At 36.3% G+C, this 13042-nt stretch overlaps 2 protein-coding genes across 9 annotated transcripts in view; both read left to right on the forward strand.

Annotated features, from left to right (window-relative positions):
- NEUROD1 (neuronal differentiation 1) overlaps positions 1-13042 on the forward strand; it is a 1109848-nt gene that overhangs the window by 501111 nt on the left and 595695 nt on the right. The window lies entirely within an intron of this gene.
- PDE1A (phosphodiesterase 1A) overlaps positions 1-13042 on the forward strand; it is a 473087-nt gene that overhangs the window by 333978 nt on the left and 126067 nt on the right. For all 8 annotated transcript variants that reach the window (XR_007718098.1, XR_007718099.1, XM_050750562.1 and 5 more), the window contains one exon: positions 3205-3318. Coding sequence is in view for 6 of the 8 variants with exons in the window: in XM_050750562.1 (XP_050606519.1) it covers positions 3205-3318 (114 nt within the window). In the remaining 2 variants the exon portion in view is untranslated. The remainder of the gene's footprint in view (positions 1-3204; positions 3319-13042) is intronic.

The following is a 13042-nucleotide window of genomic DNA, read 5'->3' on the forward strand; positions in this document are numbered from 1 at the left end:
GAGATATATGAGTTTACTGAGTTATAACTATATGTAATTATGTTTTCTAGTTGGGTGGTAAAACCTTACTGAAGTGTTTTTCCCCAGTGGAAGTTTTATATCCAGTTATAGGTTTATATACCTAATTGTGAATTATCAAGACATAATTCATAATATTTTGTTTTTAAACCACATTGAGATCTCTGTGTGAAAGGGCATGTTCATTGTGCAAGCATTAGAGCCTCTTGATTATCACAAGTCTTATCAGTTATAGTTGCAGAAGGGATGACTCCCCTAGGAACAACCACAGGCTGTTGTGAGTTAGGAAATGCACTTGTTGATGGTCTCCCAGGGTACTCATCGTCTCGTTTGATAATAAAGATTTATCCATTCTTGACTACCTTGTTTTGCTTCATTCTCTATTCATTTATCAGTGTGTTTTGGGTTCATCCTCATATAAAAGAAACCACAAAATAATTGTGGTTTAAATGCAATTTTTGTTGTTCTTGCATCAAAAACAAGTCCAGAGACGGGCGATTTCATTCAGGTGGATCTGAATAGCATGATATCCAGGCCACTTCCATTTTTCTTTTCTACCATTCTTAGTGTGTGGCTTTCTTTTGCCAGGTCATTTATGATCCCAGATGGCTGCTGGCCTTTAGAAAGTTCCACTGCATTCCAGGCCATAAGGCACAGGCAAGGGATGCAAGAGAACTCCTTCCAGTGCAGTTAGCTCTCTCCAAAGAACTGTTCTGAGAGTCTCACCAACAACCTCCATGCACATCTCTGACAAGAATTTAGTAATGTGACCATACTCTTCAAGAGAGTTTAGAAAATGTAGTGTTTTTAGTGGGAGAATCGCTAACAAATAAAAATAGAATACAGTTTTTCAGGGAAAAGGAAAGGCAACCCTTTCAAGTACTTATTATTTTTAAACCACATTGTACAACCAAGCTGAACTCAAGTACTTTTCACAAGAAAGACATATGATAGTATATTTCTAAGCCATTGCAGGACTATGGGAAAACAAAAACGAAACCTCTTTCTTTTCCTTTCGTAAATAAAGGACAGTGTGATTAAGAATAATGTTCCTGGGTCGTAAGCATTACAAAAATCCCAAAACCCTCTGCATCTTGATCCATTATCATCACATTCGGTGTTTCAGACAAGCCTCAAAGCCAGGCTTCATTTTTCCTTCCTAAGGAAACTGTTTTGCTTGTATTCTTGTTGTGCTTTGTTTTGCTTATTCTGTATTAATAGGACATATTTATTGATACATACAATTTATTTTTCAATGTTATTGCCTGCTGATATTTTATCATGCAAAAGTAAATGGCACAAAAAAGTAATTGTTTACAGCTTCCTGAATAAGAAGTTTTCATCTAGGTGTGTCTTTTTTTCCCATAGAGGAATGAACTATTTCTTTTGGGTGGAGAATTGTCAGATACATTTGCTGAAATTCTTAACTTGCCTTTGTATCTTCACCCTTGGCATTGAAAGTTATCCAAAATAAATTGCTAGGAAATCTGCTAAATTGTCTCTAAGGGAGTGCCTAAAAGTAGCCGCACTCTACTCTCTCTTTTGCAATACCTCTGAATAGAATGGAATTAAATTCTGTCTGATGACTTAGGAAAATAGACAAGTAGTCTTCATGTTGCTTATCTATAGTATGGAGAGAGTAAGGAATATCTTCCTTTTGTACTTGGTAAAGAGCAGTATCTTCAGAAACACACAGCTTACAATTTAATGCATAGAAGTTGCCAAAGCTATTACAAACTTGTTAAGGTAATTTGTATCACCTTACTTTGTCAGCTACCTATTGCTGTATAGCAATTATCCCAAGGTTTGGGGCTTAACACAATAACATGAATTATCTCATGGTTTCTGTAACCCAGGAATCTAGCTGAGTCCTATACTTTAAAATTCCTCAGAGCCTCGGGACACATCATCCTACGGACTCAAACACGAGAAAATATTTTCAAATTTTCCTCAAGTGGAAAACGAGTGCAGTAAATACACTAAGGATACATACATGTATTTTTTCTTGTCTCAAATTAACTTTTTACAGAACTTTTGCCTTTCGTCTTTGTCTTTATTGCTTCATACAGTGAATAATAGCTAATCTAGCAGTCAGAAGAGCATTCTTTGTTTTTTTTGTTTATTTTTTGAAGTCTTTTAATTTTATTTTTAAATTTTTTATTTAGTAGCTTTGTTGGGGGGTACAGGTGGTTTCTGGTTACACGGATAAGTTCTTTAGTGGTGATTTCTGGGATTTTTGTGCACCCATCACCTGAGCAGTGTACATTGTACCCAATATATAGTATTTTATCCCACATCCCCTCCCACTCTTCCTCTGTGAGTCCTCAAAGTCTATTATATTATTCTGATGCCTTTGCATTCTCACAGTTTAGCTCCCACTTACAAGTGAGAACATACGATATTTGGCTTTCCATTCCTGAGTTACTTCACTTAGAATAATGGCCTCCAGCTCCATCCAAGTTGCTGCAAAAGACACTATTTTATTCCTTTTTATGGCTAAGTAGTATTCCATGGTGTGTGTATGTATGTGTGTGTGTGTGTGTGTATGTATATATATATATATCATATTTTATATATATACATATATATCATATTTTATATATATACATATATATATCATATTTTATATATATACATATATATATCATATTTTATATATATACATATATATATATCACATTTTCTTTATCCACTCATTGGTCAATGGGCACTTAGGTTGGTTCCATACTTTTGCAATTGTGAATTAAGAAGAGCATCCTTTGAATATTCTCCTAGTGCCAACGCTGAAAAAACAGAAAGTCATAGAATAAATTATAGGAATATACTTTTCTGAAAATGTCTATATTGTCTTGAATTTTCAGGAGGACTATCTCTGAAATATTGTACTTAAAGTAGCCTATACTCTTAATATTATTGAGAGCTATACTTCTAATATTATTGAGAGCTGAGGAGTATTACCTATACTCCTAATATTATTGAGAGCTGAATATAATACTTAATAATTCCTTAAATAATAAAGACTGGTCTTAATTATATCAAAAAAATCTCTGAAAAATGTTGCTATTTGTTGACCTAGAAACAACTTTGTTAAAAATCTTAACTTAGTGTACTTAATACTGTACTATTTGCCATATAGTTACCATAAATTTCTTGCTGTTTCTCTCTTTGGCTACTTTTTTGAAATAGATTAAGATGCTTAGTGAAGCAGCTGGAAAGAGGTGACGTTAACGTCGTTGACTTAAAGAAGAATATTGAATATGCGGCATCTGTGCTGGAAGCAGTTTATATCGATGAAACAAGGTAAGTTTTAGCCTTCCTCTCTTTTATCTTCTTTGACTCACTCCCCTTTTTTTCCTCTTTCTTGACCCTCCTTTATCTCAAACAGGAATTTAGCTTATCTTCATGTGAAACCAAAATCAAATCTTATTAAAATTTGAAAAGTTCTTCTTCATGTAGCTAATTAACTGGACTGTGATTCTCTAAAATTAATACACATTTTAATCCAAATGTTTGAATGTCATAAAATAGTCAAACACTAAAGTGAAAAAAAAAATCTCCTCTTCCCCCACCCTCACTCTCCTTGGGCTCAGACTTTTAAATGTCAGAGTTATGTGTAGGCTTATATTGGTTTTCACTGATGTCAGGATTTTCCCTATTATCTCAAATTTCAGAGTCCCTTTAGGAAAATGGTGTTACATGCCCACACATTGTCATGAGATGTGTCTATCAGGCCCTTTATGCAGGGATTGCTAAGGGGCATCCCAAATGTGTGTTTTTGATCATCCAAACCTAGCCTCATAATTAGCAGTGGTAAGGAGATTAGGAAAGGGGGACTTATTTGAAAAGGGTTGCCAGCTTAGTGCTGTGACCCTGAAAGAGGCCATTCACCCTCTGGAGGATATTTGGCAAGTCCAGGAGATGTGACCAGTGTCTCTTGGTGTTCAAAGATATCTGGTTCATAATTCTCCTTTCAAAAGGGATAAAAGTGACAGGCTAATCAGGGCTACCTGTGAATTCAGAGGTCAGAGGGAACCTGTGGGGAGAGAGGCATGCATTTCCAGCGTTTGACATGGAAAAGGTGCTACTTTTTTTCACAGCCATAAATCAGGTAGAATAGAAGTCTCTTAAAGTACCAAAGAGTACTTAAGTCAAATAGTGAAAAAGAGGCTACGAAGAGTAAGTGATGGTATAAGAGCCAGGGTAGGAATTATAAAAATTCAGATAAAATAGTAGAAAATGTATATTCAAAGTACTCTCTTGGTGTTAGCAAGTTGTCTTTGAAGGACCCACAAATGGTCCCCAGGAGAAAAAAATAGGCAGCATTTGGGCATTTGTCACATAGATGGCAGCAAAACCACCAGTCTGGCCAGACCCTTTGGTCCTATAATTTCCTGCCTCTTGCACCGCATTGCTAGACAACCAGAAGCAGCAGTGAGTGGGAATATGGAGGTGAGGACACCCAACAGGCCCCTTCCACTCTGCAGGTATCCGTGCCTGTGCCAGACCTAAGCTTGGGGAACATGAGCAATGTTAAACCAGATAGGCAACTAAATAACATTTAGTTTTTATTTACCTATGCGTACTGGACTTCACAGGCATGCAGATACTCACACACACACACACAAACACACACACACACATTGTTTAATAAGTAAAAAATTCACATGATGAAATTCTTGCCTCTACCCTGGTCACAGCCTACTCTGTTTCTCATAAACTTCTTATATATCTTTCCAGTGATTTATTACATATTTTTATTTTGTATTTTCCCCTCATCGTTTCATGGAAGGTAGTATACTACATAAACAGTCTTTCATTCTGCTTTTTCTCACTGAAAAAGGAAACTTAAAAGTATCCTTTTATTGTATTCTGATTTTTAAAATATTTAACAATGAGAATTTTTACTAATAGCTGGCAGAAGAGGCCATATTGAGAGCTTTGTTGCACAAGTGATTCTTTCTTTGCCCACAGAATGAAACTCCTCTGCTAAAGCATAGCTTGGAGAAATTATTTGAGGAAAAGAAAACAGGCCGGGCACAGTGGCTCACACCTATAATCCTAGCATTTTGGGAGGCTGAAGTGGGAGGATCGCTTTTGAGCCCAGGAGTTCACAACCAGCCTGTACAACATAGCAAAACCTCATCTCTACGAGAAAACACAAAAATTAGCCAGGCATGGTGGAGTGTGTCTGTAGTCCCAGCTGTTTGGGAGGCTGAGATGGGAGGATCACTTGAGCCAGGGAGGCTGAGGTTGTAGTGAGCTGAGATTGTGCCACTGCACTCCAGTCTGTGTGACAGAGTGAGATCATGTCAATAAATAAATGAATAAAAGAAAGAAAGAAGAAAGAAAAAAGAAAAAAGAAAGAAAGAAAGAGAAAGAAAGAAAGAAAGAAAGAAAAGAAAGAAAGAAAGAAAGAAAGAAAGAAAGAAAGAAAGAAAGAAAGAAAGAAAGAAAGAAAGAAAGAAAGAAAGAAAGAAAGAAAGAAAGGAAGGAAGGAAGGTAGGAAGGAAGGAAGGAAGGAAGATTATTTTCTTGGTGAATGTTCACTGAATGTGTATGAATGTACATGATTCTAAGTAAACAGAATCCAAGGTGCAAATTTTAAAAATACCTGATATCTTTCCCTTGCTCCCTCATTTTCATGTGGCTCTTATTGTTCACGAGATGACTGAATTTAACAGGTTTAAGATTTCTTCAATCTGTCCTTGAACAGATATTTTCTTTTCTATTTATCTATAAAACTTAAGAACCAAAGAACGATTTGAAGATTTCCATTATTCATCTTCTAATGGCATAATGCTAACCACCTGGTTTGCCTAAGTGTCCTGTCTGTCATTTGATAGATTATTATATGCTTTATTTATTCATTCATTTTTTCTGGTGCATTTCTGTTCCCTGAAAAGTATGACTCCATGAATATTTGCTAACTTAGTTCCTTATGATCCCTAACTTATTTAAATGTATGTTATACCTAAAGTATAGCTCTTTTTCATTTTAAAATTGCTCTTTTGAGGGGAAAAGAGGTTGAGCACAATGCTGCCCGGCTTTGTGGTAGAAATTCATTTATTTTTTTCCTTCTTATAACAAAACATTCCATCTCTTAACACCACATTATTCCTAATATTTATTCCAAATTTTTATTATTTTAATGTAATTCTTCCATGGCATCATGAGTTTTAAATTGGATTAATTATAATACCCCACATTTGTATCATCTTCAAAGAGCTCTTTGTTTCATTATCTCACATTAGTGTCACCACAATCCTATGTGATTGGCAGGACGATTATTACTTTCTGCATTTTACTAATGAGAGAATTAAAGCTCTTAGAAGGAAAATGGTTTGATACAGGTCATGGATGGGAGTGTTGGCAAAACTGAGACTAAAACCTAAACCATGACTTCTTATTTAGTACTCCTTCCTCTATACCTGGCTCTTCTCAGAGTGTTCCTGTAAAACAGAAGGGTTTTTAATGACCTCTGAAAGATTTAGATGACAACATATAAAACATTGTGATAGCTGGAATTGTAAATCCTGTAGCTAACATGTATTAAGGGCCTAGTATATGCCAAAAAATCTTCTAAGCATTTTATATGTACCATTTTATTTAAACATCATAAAAGTCCTATGAGGTAGAAACTCTATTATTACCAGATTGTATATGAGAAGACTTAAATCACAGAAAAGTTGCATAGCTTACCAAAGGGAAGACAGGGAGTTGAAGAGTTGGATTAGGGCCTTGGCAGTCTGACTCTAATACTTGGGCCATGAAGTGCAAATCTCATCGTCATCCCTTTTCTAACATTTGACGAAAAGGTGACTTCAGAGACACTGAATTTTGATGAAAGTGCACAGGTTGTCAGGATCATCAGCCCCAGTAGTATACTGATTGTGTGCCATCTCTTTCCAATTCTGCCTTCAGTAATTTCACGTGGCTAGCTTGAAAATGGTTACAGTGGGAGTATTCACACCCATGAAAAATAACATGCTACAAATCAGAATTTATTTTTTTCTGGAGAGTCTGTTGTTAAACATTTACCTTCATACCACAGGTCATACCTAAGATTACCTCTTATAAATCTCCTAAGAGCTGCGATTTTATGATCAAAATATCAGCTTAAGAATGTTTAGAACAATAATAATTTATGTGATTGATTTTCTATATACTTAGTAAGACACACAGCAGTAAACTGAGGATGTTTCTGTTGAGATGTCCATACAATTATTAAAGTACCATTTCCCTTAAAACTATCAGTAAAACAGAGATCATGGAAAAGGAGTCAGGTCCAAGAAGCATTTCGTTGCTTTTAAACTTTAAAAACCTTTTGACTTCTGAAATGTTTTCTGATGGAAAATTCTCTTTCTAGAAAAAAATGATTCCATGAGTATTCCAGAGAGGTATTGTTTGAAAGTTGGGCTGGACTAAAAGAAAAAAGTCAGCACAAAATAAAGCAGTATAAAACACAAATTATTAATTGGAGCCTTAATGACTGCAGAATTTCAGTTAAGAAAGCAATCAAAGCAAAAATCTCCCTTTAAAGATAATTTTGGTGAGAAAAATAAAAACAATTTCTGAATTCTGACTCTTAGTGGAGATTATAGCACAATACCCTAATGAATTTGACTGTTGGGTTTTTTAAAAGACATTTCCAAATGCAAATGCCAATCCTTTATGAGTCTTGTGTTTAGATGTGTCTCTAGAGGCTATTGCTTTTCAAACTTACAAAGTTTTAATCCAGAAACATGTGACCTCAAAAAATATGTTCAATTGTCCTTATTTGGATTGGGATACTGCCAAGCAAAGCAGCATCTTTGGCCTCATGAATAGCAGGGCAGGCAGCTGCCTAAGAGGTACACTTTCAAGATGGGAATTGTGCTTACTAATACCTCCTAAAAACACAATTTATAACTTTCTTTGGTTAACATGAACCAATCTGTCTCATAATTACCACGATTAGAGCATAGACTCTGGATTCAGAAAGACTAGGTTGTTCAAAGTCTGGATTCTCTACTTAATACTTTTTCTTTAAGGAAGTTACTTTACATCCCTGGCTTTATCATCTACAAAATGGAAATAAGGACAATATTTACTTCATAAAGTTGATATGAGAATTAAATGTATAACAATGCCTAACAGAGCAAAATTTAAATAATAACAAGATATTTCTATTTTAAATAAAATTATTATTTATTATGTATGAGCAAAATGCAAATAACTCTCAGATACATAACACATGAAGGTATATGATTAACATATTCTAATGAAGGTATTAAACGCTTCCCTGAGAGCAGTTTTTAATCCTGAGAAAATGAAAACAGGTGGGCTCTGGTCACCAAGGAATGAGAGCATAAAATGATGGAAAAGAATGCCTTTCCCTTAATACAGAGGCATTATCCCTGTGTTAATGATGGAAAAGAGTGCCTTTCCCTTAATACAGAGTAATTGTCTCTGTAAAAACATCCTCAGTTGACTTTTGTGCCTTGCTAAATCTAAGGGTCCTTAATTTGCGGATAGATACTGCATTGATATCAATCGGTACTTTGAGAAGTTAGTCTGGTAGAAAGAAATTGAGTGACATTCAGGGTACGTTAGAGGCTAAGATCCTTGAAATCACTGAGTAGAGGGACTTTCCAGGGAATCTTCACTCATTTAACAAATACCTGCTGAGTACCTGAAATGAATACAAGACACACTGGTAATCAGAATAAGGAGCAAAATTGTGCAGGCAGTTGGTGGCTAGAAATGGGTCTAGAATTGTGAAGACAAACCTAGGCACAAGAACAAGTGCTCAAACAAGAAACAGAGAGATTTAGAGAGAGACCCAAGCAACAGTGATAGATTACAAGCAGGAAACACCAAGTATCAGCAGTAACTCATAACCAGAGGGAGTAACATGAGGTAAGAATTTATACAGTGTCAGACTTCCAAAACAGATATGTCTAGACTTCTAGACTTGCAGGTATTTTTGAGTGTTAATGAGTTTGTTCTCTGGCAAAGCTCTCCCTGCCTATTCTTAAAGACATGGTTTCTAACAAGAGGACTAAAGGTAAAATATGTCTGGAATATGCTAGATATATGTGCATGGAAGCCCAGAAATATAGTGCCAATTAGAGACGTGAATTATAACTCAAGGGTCTCATAATTTTTAAATACCTTTACTTTGATGCTAACCTTCAATAGTTGGAACTCCTTTGCTATTTGAATGTATTCTCCATCCTAAAGTTCTTGAGAATGGCCAGTGAATGTTTACTTATTTCACAGTCTGTCCTGGCTATCACTTTCTGCAGCCAGCTCTCTGGCTCCAAACTGATGAATTGTTCCCTTGCATTTTTTTCTCTTACCTATTTTTTTTCCTCAAGTCCAGCTATCTATAGCCAGGCTCCCAAGCATGAGCTCAATCCCTTCCTCCTTCCTCCTGTTCTCCAAACTGAAGCTAACATCAGCTATAATTGCTGTAAGGCATTAGCGATTGATGCTTTCAAAATCTACAACTTAAGCCCTTTCATACAGGTCCCTTATCAAGCATCTTGCTGCATCCTCTAATGCCTGATGCCCATCTCACAGAGACTTTCCACTACAGAAGTCCTTTTGACATGCCTTGCTGTCCTGAGTTCAGGACCTCAAGTTCTATGACCAAAATAAAGACAGGGGGCAATCAAAATTAATGTCATTCATCTCTGAGGATTAACCCCTACATTAAAAGACTGTTCAGTCTAAATTCACATTTAGAAAAAAAATGACAATTTTCTAAAGGACACAGAACCCGAGAGTGATGCAGCTGTGCTCACGGTGAAGACAACCTTGTGCATTACTTTCTGGAGATGTTTAACCTCTCGGAATCCCATTGTCTCAGTCTAAATGCCAGAGGAGAGCCCTTACTTTGTTTTAGTGTAACTAAAAAAGCCATTCAAAATATTTTTTATGAAACAAAAGAGTTAGTCTGCACTGAAGGTAAAATAGAGCCTATCTGTATAGAATAAGCCAATTTTTTGACTTTTCAAATATCAAAGTTTTTTCACTTTCAACTATTAAGGTTTTAAAAACTCCTGGAATTCCATATCAAAATGGGCTACCATGTTATCCTAGTAATTGAAATCAAAGGAGGGGATAAAATTGGAGGTGTGGAACAGGAGGGTAGTTAAGGACAGACAGATAGTTAAGGAAACCGTGAGTATTTAAGGCAAGGCATGGAGCTACCAAAGAGGAGACTAGAAAGAATAGACACCAAAGCAACAGGCATATAGGACAAATATGAATTGCCAAATTAGCAGAAAGTAGGGTTACTGAAAAGAGTACATTAAATGCCACAGGGTGAACCACTGGATGAGTTGGGAAATTCCTAATGCCCTGAAGTAGAGTTTCAGCAAAGAGAAAAAGCTACCAGCCAGAAGATGATACTATGAAGAATTAATGTGGAATGGCTTCATGAAGAAATTAGTATAGACTATTTTTCCAGAATTAGCTAGAGTACAAAAAACAGAGATAGACCAATCTACTGCTCTGGACATATACTTGAGGAATCCGTTTTGTGTTTTTGTTCACACTGTTTTTGGGATGAAAGGCTGGTATCTGTAGCCCAGAAATGAAAAGTTTATAAAACATATTTAGCATAACAAGAAAAAAAAATGCTTCCTAGAAAGATTAGGCCAAGAAGTTATCCTTGGGAAGTTATCTAGGAAGAGAGAAATAGTCAAACATTGGTTGAAAATGTTGATGTGGCCAGGTGCGGTGGCTCATCCATGTAATCCCAGAGGTCGAGGTGGGTGGATCATGAGGTCACTGGATCACAAAGTCAGAAGTTCAAGACCAGCCTGGCCAACATGGTGAAACTCCCTCTCCACTAAAAATACAAAAATTAGCCAGGTGCGGTGGTGCACACCTGTAGTAGCAGCTAGTTGGGAGGCTGAGGCAGGAGAATTGCTTGAACTCAGGAGGCAGAGGTTGGAGTGAGCTGAGACCATGCCACTGCACTCCAGCCTTGCTGACAGGGCAAGATTCTGTCTCAAAAATAAAAGAAAAAGAAAAAGAAAAGAAAGCATAGATGAACTTGGAACTAACCAGTGCACAGTCAAGGATCTTCAAGTAAGCAAAACATGAGTAGCATTGTAAAATCAGAAAGATTCACTGGCATTTCATTTTAAACTCAGCTGTTTAGCATGAGTAAATGTGCTGCAATAGTTATGGCTAAGGTATGAATAATGAGCTGCTGAACTTGGGGGATGATGTGGAGAGCAAACTCTTTATGTTTAATCACTACAACCTGCACATCATGATGGCACTCACTCATGTGTGCTCCTTTGGCATTTAGAGTCAGAATAAGAGAGAGGAAAAAGAGAAATGGATTGGGCTAATTAATGAACGGCTTTTATTAAATATTTCAATTGTAAGTGATAGGAAACCCAACCAAGCCAGTTTAAACAAATGATTAACTTACTGACTTTCATGGCCCAAAATACTGATGGCTAGTGGTGACTATAAACATAGGTTGAACTAGGGCACAAATGACATCAGCAGGTCCACCTCTGTTTTGCTAGCTCCGGAATGGCTCTTTTGATGCTTTATCTAGTAGCAAGATGGTGACAGTATTTCTAAGCTTCACATCCTCACACCATCAAATCAGGAATGAGAAAAGTTTTCTTTCCCAAATGATCCGATAAACATATCCTTATGTTTCATTGGCTCTAGTTAGGTAACATATTTATCTCTCAACCAATCATTGTGTCCAGGGGAGCTGAATATACAAGGTCAGTGGTCAAGCATCCCATGAGCAAGATAGGTGGTCAACTCTATTTAAATCACATGCTTAAGAACTGAGAATGGAGGAGAGTGCTTTCTAAAACCACAACTGTGTTCTCTCTGCAGTGAAAACTAAAATGTCTCTGCTAGTGTCACAAGCAGGGAGACCTGGATCGGGGTTTGTGTGGGATGTCGTGGAAAGCCCTCGACTGGCAGTTCAGCAACTCCTTTCTTGGCTTTGCTCCTACTAATGATTAGTCTCTACTCATTATTTTTTTTCACATGGAAGATAAAGTCTCCAGTCTCTTTTTGTTCTGGAATCGTGTGATTTTATCCATGGCTCCAAAGTCCCCCTGTAAAGACCTGCTTATGACGCAATTACCCTGACAACCAGGAGGGTGACAGGAGGAAACTGCTTATCATTTGCTTAGCATTTATAAATATGGGCTCTTGTATTCTTCAAATTACTTCTATTTGGAAAAGTCCCCGAGGAAATCAGTTTGAGGAAAATGTGCTAAGACGTTGCTGGAGCTCAGTGAATCATTAAAAATCAAGTAATGATTTTTCTGAATTCCATTTTTATGGTGTGAGTTGTGGGGAGGGATGGCTGTTTGGAGTGTTGTGTTTGTAGGCTGTTCTCACCCTGTAGGTGGAGTGTGAAAATCACTTAGAAAAAGTTGCAATACTTTTTGGTTGGTTTTCCTATTTTCTGTCCATCTGTGATGTGTTACTTTCTACAAACTTTCAAAAACAGCCTCACTCGTGAAAAGGGGGAGAAAAGCCTGACCAGGTCTTTTGAGAAATGACTAATAAAAAAGCTCTATGTGTTGAATAAGATCTCATTATTTGTGATGTTTTGATTCAATGTAATATAAATTAATATTTCTTGAATTTTAAAAAGATGTTTTAAATGTTATTCTTGTCTAATAATGATAATAATAATAATGAAAGTCATTTGACAGTTAAATCCAAGGCAATGTATTATTCAATTTGCAAATATGATTCTATATAATTCTCAAAAATGCCTATAAATTAGATACTTATATTATTTCCACTATAAAGTTAAAAAATTTAAGGCATAAAGAAAGTAATTGACTAGCTTAGGATTATATAATTATTAAGCATCAGAGACAAGTTCAAATTTAAAAGGAATATATCAGACGTCTATTTTTCTCTTTTTTCCTAGCCAACAGAACCCATTTTTTTCCTAATTATTTTCTCCCTTTTTTAAGGCCAAGTGATTCAGGGGACACCAACATCAGCCCTAGGCTCAGGATGGATGACTCCT

The sequence above is a fragment of the Macaca thibetana genome, chromosome 12, assembly GCF_024542745.1.
Source record: "Macaca thibetana thibetana isolate TM-01 chromosome 12, ASM2454274v1, whole genome shotgun sequence".
NCBI lineage: Eukaryota > Metazoa > Chordata > Mammalia > Primates > Cercopithecidae > Macaca > Macaca thibetana.